Here is an 18,221-nt window from a genome sequence, read left to right on the forward strand (position 1 = left end):
CTGCAGCGCAGTTTGATCCCAGCCGGCTGGCGAGATACTCTTGGGTCCGAGATAACCGCACACGGTGCGGCAGACCTCCCTTGTCTCGCCCATTGCTCCCCTCAGCAGTGTATTTCAGTCAGTTTGCCTGTTCTGTTCCCCACTCTGTCTCTGGTGCATCCTCTCACCCTCCTGCACATCTGGCCTGTACCCTGGTTCTTGTATAAATAAATAAACCTTTAAAAAAAAAAAAAGAAAGAAAGAAAAACTAGATGGGATTACAATACATATCTTACCAAAAAAAAAAAAAAAAAAAAAAAGCAGAGAAATGAGAGGGGAAAATGAGAACATCAGGGACAATGGGACAGTATCAAATAATCAACATACATGTCATTAAAATCTCAGAAAGGGGAGCAGGAAAAATGAGATGAGTACTATTCCAAAATTTCCAGATTTGATAGAATTAACAAATCCAAGAAATTCAATGAACTCTAAGCACAGGAAACAAAAAGAAAACCACAGTGAGGCATATTCAATTAATAATTACTTTAAATGTAAACAGCCTAAATACTGTGAACAAAAGGCAGATAATATCAAAATGGATAAAAAAGCAAGACCCAAAATATGCTGTCTATAAGAAACCTACTTTAAATACAAAGACACTGATAGTTAAAAGTAAAAGAATGACAAAAGCTATACCATACCACCACTCAATGAAACACACCAGGAGTAGCTATTAATATCAGACAAAACCGACTTCAAAAGGACTAGCTTGCAGGGTTACAGAGAAACATTGCATAATGCTGTGTATATACACCTAGACAGCAGGACTTCAAAATATATGAAGCAGAAACTGATGGAACTGCAAGGAGAAATAGACAAATTCACAGTTACAGTTAGAGGTTTCAATATTTCTCTCTCAGCAATTCTTAACTAAGTTCACACAAAATCAGCATGAATCTAGAAGATTGGGCAATACTATACACCATGTTGACCTGATTAACGTTATTAAAAGATCCCACCCAACTACAATAGAATTCTTTTCAAGTGTTTCTTTTTTCTCTGGACTTCCTACACAGGCCTCTGATACTCTTCTGCAAAGTTTTCCTCTGTAGTTGACCTGTATTCTGCTGTTTTCCTTTTCTTGTTTTCTGTCCCTTTAACTCATGAGTCCAAATTCTCATTTGCTGTTACCTAAGAAGTCCAGTGTTTTCAGCAAAGCATTCCTCAATAGTTTTGGGACTCCTGCTATGTTATTAGCCATTTGGGGGAAATCTGTCCCACAGGAGGGATCTAGAATTACTCTATATGTAGATGATTTGCTGGTGGCCTCAGAAACTAAACCACATGTAAAGCTGGTACTGTTGGCTTTGCTACAATTCCTCACCTGGCAAGGACACGAGGCCTCACTAGACAAATGATAATATTGCCAAACTGAGGTCAAATATTTAGGACATTTGTTGTGGAAAACCACAAAGTGTTAGAATCTAGGAGCTAGCCAACTTTGCATATGAAATGGCTTACAACAAAAAAGCAACTTAGACTATTTGGGGGACTAGTAGGATATTTTCCACAGTGGATTCCAACGTTTGCAGAGCAAAAAAAAAAAAAATGCATGACAATTGATCAATTGATTGATAATGCCCTAGCCCCTCAGACTGAATCCTTGGAATCTAAAGGGGCTTTTGAACAACTGACATTGGCTATGTTCTCTCCCCAGGTTGTAAGGATTCCAAATTTCAAAAAACTTTACACTTGATTTGCCATGAAAACAAATGCATTGCTGGCAGAATTTAATTCAAAAGTTGGCATTAGATTCTGGACCAATAGCTCATTTCCCAGTTCTTCTGGATGCTTCCAGGCTATGGCTGTAGCTGCCACGCCTACTGAAAGAGCTCAAGTCTTTGGGTCATTGGGCATATTGCATGTTCCACACGGTGGGACAAGTTCTTTCAGTGCAGAAGATCCAGCATTGTAGGTGTGCATCAGATGGCTACATGCACGAATTATTATCCAATCCCAGTATCATGCTGGGCAGTTGTCATCTCCAAAACCCTGGCTCTCCCTTCCCAAACAAACAAACAATGACCACTTAGTGATAATAGAGAAAGATGGCAGGCCTGTCTGATTTACTTGACATTGCTGTTCAAAATTCAGATTTGATCATGTCCCCTGCTGGGTCATGTACCAGGTAAAAATAGCCAAGGGAAGACTTCCTATGGTATGGTAGCTGCCTGTGAAATTGCAGAAGCTTCAGTTTTGCCTGGAATTACATCAGCACAAGTCAAGTTACCTACTAGCAGTTGCAAGGGCCGTGATTCTCAGTTTAGGACTTAAAGTAAAATCTGCATACTGATAGTAATATCTACTGAGGATCTGTTGTGCAACACAGCAATTTGGGAAAGTGGAGGATTTTTGAATTTGATGAAACCTAAAATATCTCACAGAAAATTAAGGGTTGGAACCTTTCCAATCAATCTATCAGCAATGCATTGTTGCATTCACAGGGGACAGATGACGTTTAAAGGAGATGGTTTTGCTGACAGAACTGTTAAAACATGGCAGACCCAAGAGTGAGAAATTCCACCTTAATACAGGTCATTTTTGTACATTTTCAGAAACATGCTTCATGAAAGGAAATGGATAAATGAATTTAAAAGGGGGTTTGAAAATGTGACTGGACTATGAGAATCATCAGTTAACAAAATAATTCTTGTATCACTCTTCCCATCTGCTTAATTAGCAGCATGTCATCAACAAAATCATCTGAGTCAATCATCAAGAGGGATTTTAAAGGTTTTTATCAGGCCTGCCAACCAGATGCCATTATCTAAAATGTGTGTGTGTGTTGGGGGCGGGGGGGGGGGGTTGCTTGTCAGCAGAATTCTATAGAGGTCACTGCCAAGTACAGAAGGCTCTCCTTGACCAGCTTGGCCAGGGACCCGGTGGTAGTTGGATTCCATAGAATCAAGCCTGTGGGAGGTAAGAGATTTTGTCTTGTTATGCTTTGCCGGATATCCAGATGGCCTGAAGTTCACTGTCACTCAGGAATCATGCACACCATGCTGTCACATGCCCTGTCATCCTCAGTCCTCAGACAAGCGAAGTAGAAGAATCCAACTCTGAAAAATCTCATCAGTCTACCAAGTTAAAATGGACTGAGTTTTATCATGAGCCTTGTTAAAAATGAGATCAGCTCCTGGGGCCTCCCTGGTGGCACAAGGGGTTAAAGACAGCACTATCAAGCTATCGCCAGCCACTACAACATGAGTTGGATCCCTGGCCAGGGATGCTGACCCACATGGCACAGCAGACTTCTCTTGTCTCTCCCGCTACTCCCCTCAGCAGTGTATTTCTGTCAGTCTGCCTGTTCTGCTCCCCACTCTGTCTCTGGTGAATCCTCTCACCCCCTACACCTCTGGCCTACCCCCCAGTTCTTGTATGCATAAATAAATGAAAATAAATTTTAAAAAATGTGACTAACTCCCACAGCAAGCAACGTGTGGCTACCTTTGAACTTATGTTTGGCAGTTTTATGAATTTGGGTCCAAGTCCATGTTCTGTGCCCAGATGACCTGAATTCTCTCAGAATCATATTCAAGACTTAAAAGGGTCTCTCTGCTTTCTCTAGAATCCCTGCGACAGAGTCATAAGGACCTAGACGGACCCAACTGGGTCCCCTACTATTTGCCAGGAGATTTCATGAGCATAATGGTGTTCTGGAGGAAAGATGACTGTCACACTGGGAGCAATGTTTTCCAGGGTTAGATCCAGTTATCATGGGGGAAAAAATCCAGTTGACTCATGTTTCTGATGTAAAGCCATTGGAATGGTCTGAGGTTCCCACAAGGACTTGAAGTTTAAGTTTTCTAGAATCACTGATATTGACCTCAACAAAATAGAACTTTTCTATAGTGAAATTATTATTATCCTAAATAGCCCTGCTGTCCTGTACACAGCAGTGATTATCTCAATTACTCTAAGACTCACAATTTACTAAAAACAAGCATGTTATGGGCCTCCCCGGTGGTGCAGCGGTTGAGCGCTGGGTTGCGAAGCTCCCTGCAGCCTCTGCAGCACCGGTTCGATCCCTGGCTGCTCTCCAGCCACCGGAGGAGGGTCCCACATGGCGCACAGACCTCTCCTGCCGCCCACTGCTCCCCTCAGCAGTGTACTTCGTCCCTCTGCCTGCTCTGCTCCCTGCTCTGGTTCTGGTGAATTCTCTCACCCTCCCGCCCTTCTGACTGTACCCAGTGCTTGTATAAACAAATAAATAAATAAATCTTTTTTAAAAAAAATTTAAAAAAAAAAGCATGTTATTATTAACACCATATTTTTTTTTCTGTCTTCCTAGTAATGATCTCCACAATTACATCTTTTTCATCAGCTCTATTTTGCACTCCCAAGGTAGACATGGTCTGGATGTAAAGTCCAACAGTCTGACTTTGTTGGCAAAGTCACATTGAAATTATGTTCATGAATAATTTTTAGTCTGACTAAAGTAAAATAACTAACATGCCTCTAGAAATGTTTAAGAAACAATTATTCTTGACACTTGTTAAAGAACCTAAGGCAGATTTTATTCAGGACAATGATGATCAGTATAGGGACCACTGGAATAGGACTTTGAGATTGGGCTTCACTCCTAATACAACAGGAAAAGTGGGAAATAATAGCTGCGGTCAGTGGATGGGCTATTCCTCAGAGTAAAATTGAGTAAGGGGAATCCTGGCTAAAATTATCTATTGGGAGTCTTACTAAAGGCAGGCCAAGGGGATCAGCATCACCTGGGAGATGAGAAACCCTACTGGGAATCTAGGAGGATCATGTATGAAGAGAGGGGGTTCTGGCTAAACTGACTTTCCAGGATTCTTGCTAGAGTCAGACAACGCAGAGATGAGCAGTGAAGCTCTAAAGTCAGGTCTAATTGAGAAAAGAGTTCAGAAAAGCCTGAGTGGAGTTTGCTTCAACAAGAGAGTTGGAGGACCTCCCTGGTGGTGCAAGGGGTTAAGACACATCACTATGAAGATATCTGCAGCCTCTGCAGCATGAGTTCTATCCCTGGCCAGGGAGCTGACCCACATGGTGCAGCAGACCTCTCCTGTCTCGCCTGCTGCTCCCCTTAGCAGTGTATTTCAGTCAGTCTGCCTGTTCTGCTCCCCACTCTGTCTCTGGTGAATCCTCTCACCTCCCACACCTCTGGCCTGTACCCCAGTTCTTGTACACATAAAAAAATAAATCTTAAAAAAAAGAGAGTCTTTGTCAATATTCAAACCCAAAATTTGACACAAAATGTCTGAAGCTAATAGTTTCATAACTGGAGTCATATCCCCTGAGTCCTTTCGTTATGAAATCTGTTTATTAAGGTGCCTGTTGGATTCATACAAAGATCTATTAGATAAAATCCTGGAAGCACAGGCAAGATCTAGCTAATACTTTTTAAAATATTAATACTTAAGCAAATAAACTTAGTGTTTTGGGACAATTACAAAAACAGAATACAATTGTAATGGAAATGGAGAGAAATTTGGACCATTGGAACACTGGAAATCATTTTATACTTGAAGAAAAATTCACCACAAAGATCTCAGAAGCTCTTGGTGATTAAACAACTTCACAACTAGCTACAAATTGACTTCGAGTTAGCACCACTAGTTTGGCATGTCTGGCCTGTAGTTATAATATTATAACTCCTGATATGGATTGAGGTGAAAAAGGGCTAATAGGTGGGTTTGTCCTCAAAGACATCAAACAACTAGAACCATGGAAATTGAATCTGTGTTCTTCCAAGGTGCGTCATCAAAGCTTTGATTCTAGATAATGGCCATGGATTTTTACGTGTTACATCTTGGAAATATTATGGAGGATGCTTGAACAATATGCTGAAGGGCCTAAATAATCATGTAAGTCTGAGCAGTATGGTTAATGGGAACTCAGGAGAAATGTTTTGGGCCTTACAAGAAAAAGGCCCAGATGATCAGCCCCAGCATTAGGCTACTCCTTAGACTTAAACTGGGTAAGACTTTGTGAGCAACTACCAAATAGTACCCAAATAGTTAATCATGTAAAAGTGCAAGCAATCAAGACAACACATGGTTTGAAATTTAATGTTGCCAAGGAGAATGTTTGTGCATTGCGAATTGATTGGTTCAGGACATGCATCCCCAAAATATGGCACCTTGGCCAATTGAATATTTTAAGCTAAAGGAATCTGAGAAATGGTAGGGTGAGGGAAAACTTTCTGACCTCCTGAAACAGATCATAAAACTCTCATGAGAGACACCCTCCCTACACCCAGGGAGTATCCTTCTTTCCAAGGATGGAGACACAACCAGAGAAATCTGAACAAACAGACATTGCTTAGTTTCCCCTTTTACTGCCCTGAGCTCATACTCCTCTGGTTTGATCACTTCCCATGCTTCATCAAATCTGTAATAGCATAAAAACATTCAGACATAACCACTTCTTCAGTCTCCTAATGGAGGCTCTTATGTCACATAAAACTTATATTAAATAAATGTGTCTTTTTTTCTCTTGTTAATCTGTTTTTTGTTACAGGAGCCCCAGCCAAGAATGTAGAAGGGTGTTAAAAAACAAAATTTAACTGAGTAAATTTTAAAGATCTTATTGGCTCTATTCAATGATTCTTGAATTGGGCAGCATCAATCTAGCAGACAGAGAGAAATTCTCAGGCGCTATACAAAATGAAAGCCAGGAGGGAGCAAGATAAAGGTGAAAAGGCAGGTCAGTTATGGGAAGGTTGCTGTCTTTGGGGGAATGCAGGGGGTCTAGTAGGCAGAGTCCTAACTAGTGCTGGTCAGCGATTGCTGATTGGCTGCTTTAAATCCTGTTTCTCAGGGCCTCCCTGGTGGCACAAGGGGTTAAGTCTCAGCACTATGAAGCTATTAGCAGTCACTGCAGCACAAGTTTGGTGTCTGGCCAGGAAGCTGACCCACATGGTGAAGCAGACCTCTCCTGTCTCACCTGATGCTCCCCTCAACAGTGTATCTCAGTAGATCTGCCTGTTCTGTTCCCCACTCTGTCTCTGGTGAACACTGCACCTCTGGTCTACACTCCATCTCTTGTATGCATAAATAAATCTTTAAAAAAAAAGTATTCTGGGGCCTCCCTGGTGGCGCAGCGGTTGAGCGCTGGGTTGCGAAGCTGCCCGCGAACTCTGCGGCGCCAGTTCGATCCCTGGCTGCTCCCTGGCCACTGGAGGAGGGTCCCACATGGCGCGCAGACCTCTCCTACCGCCCGCTGCTCCCCTCAGCAGTGTGCTTCCGTCCTTCTGCCTGCTCTGCTCCCCGCTCTGGCTCTGGTGAATTCTCTCACCCTCCCGCGCTTCTGACTGTACCCAGTGCATGTGTAAACAAAACAAATGAACAAATAAATAAATAAATAAATAATAAATAAAACAAACAAATAAATAAATAAAAAACATGCCTCTAAAAAAAAAAAAAAGTATTCTGTAGGTACATGTTTGCCCTACCATAAGTTGGATTTCTCTAATAGCAAGGTTATTTCTGGAGATGACCCTAAATCTGGGTCGTTAAGGGAGTGGCAAAAAGTTTCTCTTAGACACTTGGAGACCCACATGGCCTCCATTGAACTTAGCACAAAATAATCCGCATGCCTTGGTGACACTTCTTGGAAAAGTCTGATCAGGACATCTTGCGTAGGCCCATCTGAATCTCGGGGAAGCCTGTCCTTCAGTTAGGGTAGATTCAGCTATGGCGTAGTAACAAACAAATCTATGTATCTCAATGACAACGCAGAAAATGCCTTCCTTGCTCATAACACAGTTTGATGCAGGTCAGGGGAGGCAGGGCCTTAGTCCATTCAAGCTGCTATAACAGAATACCATAGGCTGGATGGTTTGTAAAGAGCAAGCATGTATTTCCTGCGTAAGGTTGGGAAGAGCGAGATCACAGTGCCAGCAGATTTGGTATGGTGGCTGGTGAGGGCCACCTTGGTTCCTGGCTGTATCCTTGAAAGGTGGAAGGATCAGGGAACTATCTGGGTCTCTCTTTTTTTTTTTTTTTTTTTAATAGAGGCATGCTTTTATTTATTTGTTTGTTTGTTTGTTTTGTTTATACATGCACTGGGTACAGTCAGAAGCGCGGGAGGATGAGAGAATTCACCAGAGCCAGAGCGGGGAGCAGAGCAGGCAGAAGGACCGAAGTACACTGCTGAGGGGAGCAGCGGGCGGCAGGAGAGGTCTGCACGCCATGTGGGACCCTCCTCCAGTGGCCGGGGAGCAGCCAGGGATCGAACCGTATCTGTGTCTCTCTTATAAGAGCAATAAGATTCCACCCTCCTGACCTAATCACCTTCCAAAGGTCCAAAGGTCCCATACCTCCTAAAGCCATGAGATCAAGCACTAGGATTCCAACAGGTGCTATAGAGCAGGGGACACAGAATATTTGGAACAAAGCAGAGGCTAAGGATCACAGACTCCTTTTGTGATGTAGCTCTGCCATCTTCAACACCAGGGAGGACTCAGATGCAGGGGATGCAAGTTCAGTCAGTCTAACCCGGAAACTTGTCACTGAGAATCTTGCATTGGTGACCCTTCAAGTCACAGATGAGACACCAGTCAGCCCTCAGCACGCTGCTAGGACCTAGACAGGGAGTCACATGGATGCTTGTGAGTTGCATAACAGATGTTGGGAGCCACTTAATTGGATTTGGGACCCAGAGGCCTGGTCTTGTGTCTGGAGAGATGTGTGGATGAGGGTGTCTCCAAGCAAGGAATACGGCATCAGAAATCTTGGGTTCATGTAATGACTTATCTCTGACTAATTGTTTTAACTAAGACAAGTCATTTCTCTGAGCTTCTGTAAAAAAGGACATTCTATGCACTACATGAGGTCATATGAAGACTTAAGGGAGATGATATTCGGGAAGATGCATTAAAAGCCATTAGACACAAGGCAAATACTACTCAATATGACTCATCCTGCCTTGCTGAGCTCTCCCCCACTAGACCAACTTCCCTTCTGCTGGAAAGGCAGGGAGAATAGGTTGCTGCAGTTCCTTCCAGCTGGGTGGGGTTCCAGCTAGACAACACCCTCCCTCAGTAAGTCCTCGGAGACCCCCAAGTCCTGCGCCTGCCAGTCCCAACGCCTGTAGTTCATGTGTTCTCCAGATGACAGTGGAAGGACTTGGAGAAATACTTTCAGAAACACCCACGAAGTCTGGACCCTGTCTCCCCACCCCCATGGTACAATGCCATGGGGGCTAGGATTTCTGTGGCTCACATCCACACCCGAGTTAGGATTTCTCTGCATCATGTATTTTGTCTCCAGCTTGCTGACTGCAGTGTCTGCTGCTCATCCATCCGTTTAACAAAATTCCTTCCAATGTCTGGGGGGAACCAGCTGAAGATCAGGAATTTGGGGCCACTCTGTTTCTGGCTTCAGTCAGTTGGGGAACATGAGCTGAAACTTGCCTCTCTGGGTTTACGTGCATAAATGCAGCTGGACACAGTGACTGTTCCTGTAATTCTGAGATGGGGGTGTGGGGTGGAAAAGAAGCAGCAGGTGGAGGCCCAGCTGGCTGAGCCTGCAGGGGTGCTCCCAGGCTGCTCTTCCCTCCATGGCTTTGCCAGCATCTCCCCATCCATGCCTCCAGTCTCTCCTCCTGCCAGGACAGACGCCAGGTGACAATCTGTTCACAGGATCATCTCAGGCAGGAGAGACTAGGCAGAGGGCCAAGACCCCAGTTGCCGGATCTCTTAAATTGAAGTCTCATCTTCATCCAGTCCACAGGTCCCCATAATGGAACCCCTTGGTTCACCTCCCCAAAGCCCCCTCGGGGCCACATTCAAGAACTGTTTCAATAACTTACTGGGAAGCTGATATTCAAGCACACAGGTTTTATTTCTCATACAATGTGCTCATTAATCCTTTACAGCTTAATAGCCTAGAAGTCTTCCTAGCAGGACTTTCCTGTGCCCTGGAAGGGGCAATCTGCCCTCAGGCCCCTATGGGGGCCTGTACCCAGGTCTCCTGCTAAATGGGAACCGAGTGATCTTCTCAGAGGCTCCGGTGAGAAAGGAGATATTTGTTCCCTTGTCATCCCTTGTAAAACTTTCACAGAATCTGTTATGAGCGCTGTCTGCTTTAACTCAGAATGCGATGAAAGGTGTTGTTCTTTGGCATTTAACCCATTGCTGGGATGGCCTTCCCCAGAGAACATGAGCTCTCTGACCAGGCCTGACAAAGAGCACACCCAAGAGGGGCCACCTACTGACCCCCCATGAGAGGTGCACGGTGGATGTCCTGGGGCTGCAGTAGATGGGGCAGCCGCCCCTGTTCTGCTGGGCAGCTTTGGAAAAAGTCACAGGAGCAAGTTTCTCTGCTGGGGGTTAGACTGCAGTCCACCACACCCAGCCTCTTTGGATTGTCCCTGGGGTACCCCTTTCTTTTTCTTCCAGTTCCTCATCAGTGCTGCCCCCTGAATAGCAAAGTCACTTGTCCCGGCCTGCCCACATCTGTGAAAGGACAGGCTCTGTCCACCAAGGGGAGACTTCCAGAATGGCACCTACTCAGCCTTCCTACAATCCTGGAGAAATAAGCCAGGGTGGGGAGGGTGGGGAAGGTGGGGCCTCACTCTTGGTGGTAGGCCCTGGGGTCAAGTTGATTTGAGAAGGTAGCAAACAGAAACAGGCCCTAAGCTCTATTCACTGCTCCCAAATCCTGTCTTCCAGCCCCAGGAGGCTTCCCCATGTTCCTGGGGCTACCTTGATTCTCTAGCTCAGCCTGGCACCCAGATGAACTAGGGCAGTGTAGTTCAGGGGTTGCCTTCAGAACACCCCAGCCCCACCCTTCCCCTACTTCCTTCCCTCCTACTCACATCTCCCCCTCCCTCTAGTGTCTCCTGGGCTCTATTACTCTTCCTGGAGAAGGGGCTCTCGGTCCCCTTCCTGGACCCTCTCATCCTCCTCCTTCTCCATGCAGCCCACTGTAGCCGCCAACCCAGCACCCACACCTCCCCCTACCACTGCGGCCCCCGTGGCCCCCACCGCAGCGCCAGCTGCCACCATCCCAGCCTCTGCAGCCAGTGCTGCTGCTGCCATGCCCGCACCCACCACACCACCGGCCAGGCCCATGAGGCCGGCCCCCACGGCACCCCCCACAGCAGCCAGGTGGCCACAAAAGCGCATGGTGTAGGAGTCCATGAAGACCTTGGCCTCGGCCTGCAGCTCAGCCTCCAGGGCCTCCAAGGTCTGCTCTCTCCCCTTGCACAGCAACGCCACACCGTGGCGAGCCAGGATGGCGTCCTTCTGGGTGGAAAGCAGGTTCCTCATGGTGTCGGGCAGGACCCGGAGTGCAGAGAATATGCGCTTGGTGGCCACATCCTGGGACAGGGAGGAGAGACACGCACGCTTGCTCGAGCCCAGAACCTCCCTCCCAGCACTTGGCCTCCCTCCCTGGCCCCAGGTCACCTGCTGCCGCACATACTCCTCAAATTCCTTCTTGGCAGCTTCCACAGTCCTCAGGTCGTGCAGCTGGGCCGCCATCTGTCCATGGGAAAACCCAGGCTGCCTCCCTCCTTCCTCCTGGGCCCGGTGCTGCCTGGTTCTTTGTCTCCATCCCAGGGTAAAAACCGACCCGCCTCCCTCCCAGGCCCCTGGATCCTCCCAGGGAGCTCCGTACCTCCTCCGGAGAGGCGAAACCGGGCCCGGTCCTCCCCATCCAGCCCGAGAGGTTCTGCAGGGACATCGTGGGAAGGGGTTAAGGGGGGCAGGGCCTCAGCCAGGCTCTCAGGGTTCCCCCGGTCAGCTGGTTTCCCCACCTTGATCTCCTGAGCTAACTGTTGCCCTGTGAGCAGGCGTCTGTCCCCCCTGGCTGCGGGGCGCCCCTCACTCCAGTACCCCTGGCAGCGACTCTTGGCGTACTGGGGGGCTGCACTCAGCACATCCGCGATGTAGGCATGAAGATGGCGAAAATCATCATCTGTGTCTGAGGAAGAGATTCCTCATGCTGAGGAGGCCAGGGGTTGAGCAGGCCCGGGCTTTGGGAGGAGAAAGGGTGTCAGAGGTTGGGAGAAGCTGGCCACAGCATGGGGGCTCCGGTCGCTGGGGGCAAGCTGGGGTGCCTTTGCCCCTGGGGACTCACCGCCCAGGCCCCCAGGGCTCTTGCTGGCCCACCGCCTCCCGGGAGCCGGCAGGAGGTAGCAGCGGGCTCGCTTCCCTTGGAGCAGCTCCTGAACCTTGGGGTATTTGCTGGAGGATTTCTGAGAGATGCATGGAGGAGAACTCTGAGCCAGAGGAGCCAGCCTTCCATGCTTAGCCACCTACAGGACCCCGGGCTCCCCTCAACTTCTTCCCCGCCCACCCACTCCCCATCGCAGCATGTGGTGCCACTCACCTGGATGATGTCACCCACGTGTCCCTGCCCTGCCTTGCTAGCGGGGGATGAGTCACGAACTAAGAGATCCAGGTGCTGGAAAAGAAGGGATCCTGACACCAGCAACCAGGGGTGTCGGGGTCTGGGGATGACAAGTCCAGAAACCGTGTCTCACCTGGATTGGCACCATCCCATAATGCCTGCCCATCACCTCAGCCACATGGACAAACATCTAGGGGCAGAGCACAGAGGGTCACAGGTGGTCACTCCAAGGGCAATGCCTCTCCATGCCCCTCCCCACTCCCCCCCATGTGGGAACCACGCTCCCAGCTCTAGGATCTCCTGCCGCTCCCCAAAACAGGTATCCTGAGGTTCACACGCCTCCATCAAACCCAACACTCAGCTCCAGGTTATGAAATCCTAGGCCAGAACTGGAAGGCACCTGAATCCAGCTGGTCCAGCCCCCTGGCCTTATGGTCAGGGCAGGCAGGGGGTGGCACCCCCAAGATCAGATGTCTCCTCACCTCCAGGTATTCCAGGTCCGTGTCCTTCAGCTCCTGAGAGGTGTTAAGGATCTGTGAGCAAGGAGGAAAACAAGGTAGAAGAGGGTCTGCGGAGGCAAAAAGTTGCTGGGCAGACCCCAGTGAGGCGAGGGCTGCAGGCCAAGTGTAGGGTCTGGCTGGGAGCCACCAGCAGGGGCCCCCACAGCAGGTGGGCTGGCGGGCCTTGGGGGATGAATGTCGGGCTGGAGAATGGTCCTGCACATCTCCAGCTGCTCCCAGGACCTTCTACCCACCTTAGAACAACTATGACCCTATCTTTATTGACTAGGGGCATCTCCCCTTGGCAAGGGCACCCTCACAAACTGTGGAGATCCCAGCACAAAGGTCTGTGAGGTATGGTGACTGTTCCTAGCAGCTCCTCCAGCCACGAGGGCCACTCACCTGGTAGGAGCTCAACATCATGCTCAGAGCACAGAGCTTGGTCCTTGTTTCCCTGCTCAGCTCGGGGCTCATGGTGTCCCCGGTGTCCACCAGGAACACGGCCACCTGTGCAGGGGGGTGGAGGACACAGTGAGGGGTCAGGCCTGCCGTGTGCCTCCAGCGCTTCCCCCCACCCTCTCTGCCCACCCCAAAGCTTCCTTCTCCATTGCCCCCTCTTTGTCCATCTCTGTTCTCTCTACCGCCCCCTCCCTGACCCAGTCTTGGCCTCCTCTGCTCTTTCTCCCCTCACCTTCCTCCCCTCCTTCCCCAGCAGGAAAGGGTGGCTCCACATCCAGATGCCCCTTGTGAGGCTGTTGGCACCCCATCTGAACCCCTGCAGGTTCTCCCCTCCTCTGGCCCAGGCACCCTCGCCAGATTCCTGCAGGCAGAAAAAGAGAGCACCCATAGGTCCAGCCAGCCACTCCTCCCCTCCCCAAGCCAGGCTGGCTCCCCTACCCTGCACCCACCACCCCACCACCCTGCCTCAGCCCCACCCTCACCATGCCTGGCAGACCCCGGAGCAACTGGTTGAGGAGGAAGGTCTTCCCTGAGTGCTGTTCCCCCAGAACAGCAAGGAGGCAGACAGGGGTGTCCCTGGCCAGGGGGTGCTTGAGGCAGCGGTTGATGGCCCCCATCCTCAGGATGAGGCCTCCGGAGGCATTGATTCGTACCAGGAGCAGTGGTTCAGCCCTCACAGCACAGGTCTCCTGAGTCAGGAGAAAGAGGGGTTCTCTGGGTTCTGTGGGAGTTGTGGTCCCCAAGTCTGGAGTGCATCCAGCCCTGACCTCCACAGCCACCCCGCTATTACAGAATGGGCCACAGCTACCTGCCCCTTGGAGGGAACCCAGAGCCCTGAAGTGAGGCCCCACCTGCAGCACAGGGGGCAGTGGTCTCTGCGGCAGCAGCTTCATCTTCTCCCCCAGACCCCGGAGGCCCTTCTTCTGCTTGCAAATCTTCCGGCACTCAGGGCAGCAGGGCAGCTCGCAGCCGAGGATGCGGTGTGTGCTGAAGCACCGAGCGCAGAAGTCATGGCCACAGTCCAGCGAGATGGGCTCCCGCAGCCGCTCCAGGCAGATGGAGCAGGAGGGAAGCTCCCGGGGCGCTGTGGGCCTGGACCCCAGGCCCAGCTCCAACTTGGGGAATGGTGTGTGGGACCTGGGGGACAGAGTGGGCCATTGGAGAGCACCTTGCTTGGGGCAAAGGGATACGGCTCAGGCATTGGGGGTGGGTGTAAGCTGCTCCCAGGGAAGCCAAGCTCTGCCCATTCTTCACTGACTTGCACCCCAGCACCTGCAGACCCAGAGTCGGGCAGTGAGCAGCGATAAGACAGCCTGCTGGAGAGGGAGACCCCCTGGAAGGAACCCTGGATCGGCCACAGGGCAGTCATACAACGCAGACAAGTTTTTTCCCTGGGCTGAACCTCCATTTCCTAATTGTCCAAGTGGAAATGTTGGCAGACCTGTCTCCTGGGGCCATTGGGGTGGTCAGACACTCTGCCCAGTGCTTGGCAAAAATGCCAAAAGACCCTTTCTCACAGCCTTCTGCTGCAGGGGCCCCCTAAAGGAACTGCTGACTTCTGCAGGACCCCCAAAGGAGTGATCCCCTCTACAACCTCCCTGCAGCAGCTAAAACATGCTCATGCTGTGTGGGCCATAAAGAAAAGGTGGGAGCCTCCTGGTTGGGGGGGCAGATGGCTCTGGCTCTTAGACGCTTCCCTCTGCTCTCCTGCTCCAAGCTGGAGTCCCTCCTCCACGGAGCCAGCCTGGAGCTCCCTCCCTGGACAGCCCTCCAGCCCGGCCAGGCCTCGGAGTTTCTGGGCCAGCCGACTGACCCACTGCACCAATCCCGAGGGCTCGCCTGCCGCTTACCAACTGTTGCTGCTGTTTCCCATGAATCTCTGTTTTCTCTCCTTGGAAGAGAAAATTAGGGGAGGGGGCACAAAAAAGGGGTATTTAGAAGAGAATCCAGACTCTTCATTATGGGTTCCAGTGGCCCTTCACGCTCCCTCCTCAGACCCATCCCCCCTTTCCCGGGTGGCCCCTTCCCCCACGCCCCAACCCGCCCTCCTGGATCTCAGGATTGAAGACTTGCCTGTTTGCCAAGCCGGTGACAGAAGGAAATCACTGACAAGGCTGACCTCGGCATGAGCAGCTGGGCTGGGGGACAGGGTCCGAAGCAGAGAGCCTAGCCCGGGAGACCTGCGGGTGGCGGTAAGGATGGCTTTTCTGAGGGAAGCTGCTGCAGGTGGCGGGTGGTGAAGGGGATGGTCTCCCCAGAGGAGCCGACCCTGTCAGAGCTGGAAAATAAATGTGACAGTCAGAAAGAGAGAGCTGCCTCCAGACTCACCCAGGGGGAGGAGACAGGACTGCGGGAACCGAGGCTCAGGAGGAGGGAGGGATGGAGCCAGGCTCAGAATCCCTGGCAGAGGCTGGGATGCAGGCAAGCTGGGGTGGTGAGTCGCCATGGAGACGGAAGGGAAAGATAAGGACAGGGAGGGGGAGGGGGGATGGAGAGAGAAGCATATGGGTGCACCGGCAAAGATTGCACCGTGGGCAGGAACTGTCCCTGCTGGCCCAAGAGTGGTCCTTCAGGGCCACCAGGCAGGCAGATGAGTGGGAAAAGGGAGCGAGCACGAGACAGAGAGCCCGCCCCCATTCATCGAATGACTAGCGAGCACCTACTGTGTGTGGGGTTGGGGGCATTGGGAGTGGATAATGCTGCCATACTGCAAGGGGCGTGAGTACATCAAGTCCCAGAACCCAAGGGTCCCTCCCCTCCCTACTCCCCTCCCCACTCCCCTCCCCACTCCCTTCCCCACTCCCCTCCCCTTTCCCCTCCCCCCATTTGGCCCCTCTGACTGGCTTCCCTTTCCAATGGCCTTTACTCTGCCTCAAGCTTGTGACAGTCACCTCTGGACCTTCTAACTGCCCCTTGACTGGGCTCCCCCATTAGGCCCCAGTACACGGCCAGCACAAACTCCCCCAGCACAGCAGACCCCATGCTGTTCAAACACCTTTCATGGCTCCTCCCGACCATCAGATCAAACTGCCTGATCTGCATCCACAGGCCTGCACCTTCCTCCCCAACCTTCCCTCTCCCCCACCCTTCTCTGCCTCTGCATGATGCTCCCCAGAGCTCCCTCTGCCTGCAGCAGGGTTCTTTGCATGCCTCCTGAGAGACCCCCCTCCCACCCCTCGAGGGCCCAGCTCATATGCCACCCTCCTTGGAGCCTCCTACCTTACCCACCGGACTGGACAGGATCTGCCCTCGGGGGCCTGGGACTGGTGGCCCGTGACTTGTGGTGGGCTCCAAGTGGCCCAGGCTGAGAGCCATGCTAATTCTGCTCTATTCCCGCTGACCATGTGAGACAGGGGTCCTGGTTGCATCCCCTCCCTCTCCAAGCTCTGAGGGTTACAATCATGTACAGAAGTCACTTGTCCAGACAGAGGTATTTTTAAACCCTAGGAGCTAGGTAGGGAACAGCAGGGTGGCGGCCATGCTGTTGCTGTATCCTGGAGCAGTACAGTTGAGACTTTGAACTTCTCAGTGGGCAGGGATGCCCCTGCAACTGGGATTGCATCTGTGCACCCTGGTCTTTTGCACGGAGGGCCTCTGTTCGTAGGGCTGAATCAAGCCAGAGAAACAGCACAGTGGACTCAAACCCCCCATGTGTTGGCAGTGAAGCCTCACTCAGGAGAGAAGCAGCCTGAATGGCATCCTCTGCTCTTCTTAGCCACAGAGTAGGGTTTTTTCAAATGAAGTGTTTGATTCCCTCACAGAGAGATGCAGGTGAGACACCAAGCACTGGAGTCAGGCGGAAGCACTGTACCCTCCTTGGCCCTAGCAGGAGACCCTGGTCAGTTGCTAAGCTCTGAGGGCCTATTTTCTTCCCTTCCTTTTTTTTATTTTTGTGCAGAAGAACTAGGGTGTAGGGCAGAGGTGCAGGGGTGAGAGGACTCATCAGACAGTGTGGAGCAGAACAGGCAGAGCTACTGAAATAGCTGAGGGGAGCAGCAGGCGAGGCAGGAGAGCTCTGCTGTGCCATGTGGGTCAGCTTCCTGGCTGGGGATGGAACTCAGGCCATAGAGGTGATTATCTTGAGACTTAAACCCTAGGCCACCAGGGACACCCCAGGGACCTGTTTTCTTATCACCAGGCAAAGTTATGGGAAAGCAGGTAGCGTGAGCCACAGTCCTGGGCACCTGGCCCTTGAGGTGTCCCTGGGAATGGAAGACCCTTTGCTCCCAAGTTCCCCTCTTGGGGGGACATGGATCAATGAGGAAACATACCCCATCTGGGGTAGCAGGGCAATCCCCATGGGGGTAGAAGAGCAAACCAGAAGGAATTTCAGTGCAAAAGTCCTATTCATGTGGGATCTTCAAAGGAGGGGACTCAGTTTCATCAGTAAATATCAGGCCCCCCACCACCCCCTGCAGTGCAGACAGGAGTCATAGAAACATCACACTTAGGGACAGCTAGGTAATTTGCAAACTTAGTGCAAAATGAAATTGCAGAGCCTTTGCCAGAGGTGAGAAGGTCAGCCCCCTGCCCACGGGCCCACCGCCTCCACCAAGGCCAACAGGTGACCCCAAGGGATGCTACCCTTGCACTGGGGTGTGCTCAGTACTTAGATTGGCAGTGAGTTGAGTTTTAGCCCCAGGAGGGAAAAGCTGCCGCTCACCTGTCCCACCCCAAGAGGCCATGGGCCAATCTGTGGTTCCCCAATTCTCCATGAGCCTATGTTCAGGCTTCTGGATGGTGGAGGTGCCATGAGGTGGGACTGGGCAGCAAGAAACCATTCTGGGGAGGCAGTGGGAGGTTGTGTCCCTGGAGCTCAGGTGCAAGGGAGGAGGGCATATGGAAGTCACTGGAGGGGCTCTGTTGAGTGGGAGCTCAAGACCCA

At 50.9% G+C, this 18,221-nt stretch overlaps 1 protein-coding gene across 2 annotated transcripts; it reads right to left on the reverse strand.

Moving 5' to 3' along the window:
* Positions 1 to 9,863: 9,863 nt before the first annotated feature.
* RNF112 (ring finger protein 112) lies at positions 9,864 to 15,652 on the reverse strand. 2 transcript variants are annotated; one of them, XM_037492507.1, is made up of 14 exons: positions 15,187 to 15,216; positions 14,188 to 14,473; positions 13,819 to 14,025; positions 13,569 to 13,697; positions 13,280 to 13,384; positions 12,860 to 12,910; positions 12,511 to 12,567; positions 12,357 to 12,431; positions 12,105 to 12,222; positions 11,782 to 11,948; positions 11,643 to 11,696; positions 11,432 to 11,506; positions 11,171 to 11,344; positions 9,864 to 10,548 (listed from the first exon to the last, which is right to left on the reverse strand). In XM_037492507.1, the coding sequence occupies exons 1-14, from the start codon at positions 15,207 to 15,209 to the stop codon at positions 10,528 to 10,530; spliced, it is 1,542 nt and encodes a 513-aa protein (XP_037348404.1). In that variant the 5' UTR covers positions 15,210 to 15,216; the 3' UTR covers positions 9,864 to 10,527. The 2 variants fall into 2 exon arrangements, with proteins under 2 accessions (XP_037348404.1, XP_037348405.1); XM_037492508.1 differs by lacking the exon at positions 9,864 to 10,548 and adding an exon at positions 15,410 to 15,652 and having other exon boundaries at positions 10,874 to 11,344; positions 15,187 to 15,227.
* Between the last annotated feature and the right edge of the window lie 2,569 nt (positions 15,653 to 18,221).

The sequence above is a fragment of the Talpa occidentalis genome, unplaced genomic scaffold (assembly GCF_014898055.3).
Source record: "Talpa occidentalis isolate TD23 unplaced genomic scaffold, MPIMG_talOcc4v2.1 talOcc4.7, whole genome shotgun sequence".
In the NCBI taxonomy this organism is placed as follows: domain Eukaryota; kingdom Metazoa; phylum Chordata; class Mammalia; order Eulipotyphla; family Talpidae; genus Talpa; species Talpa occidentalis.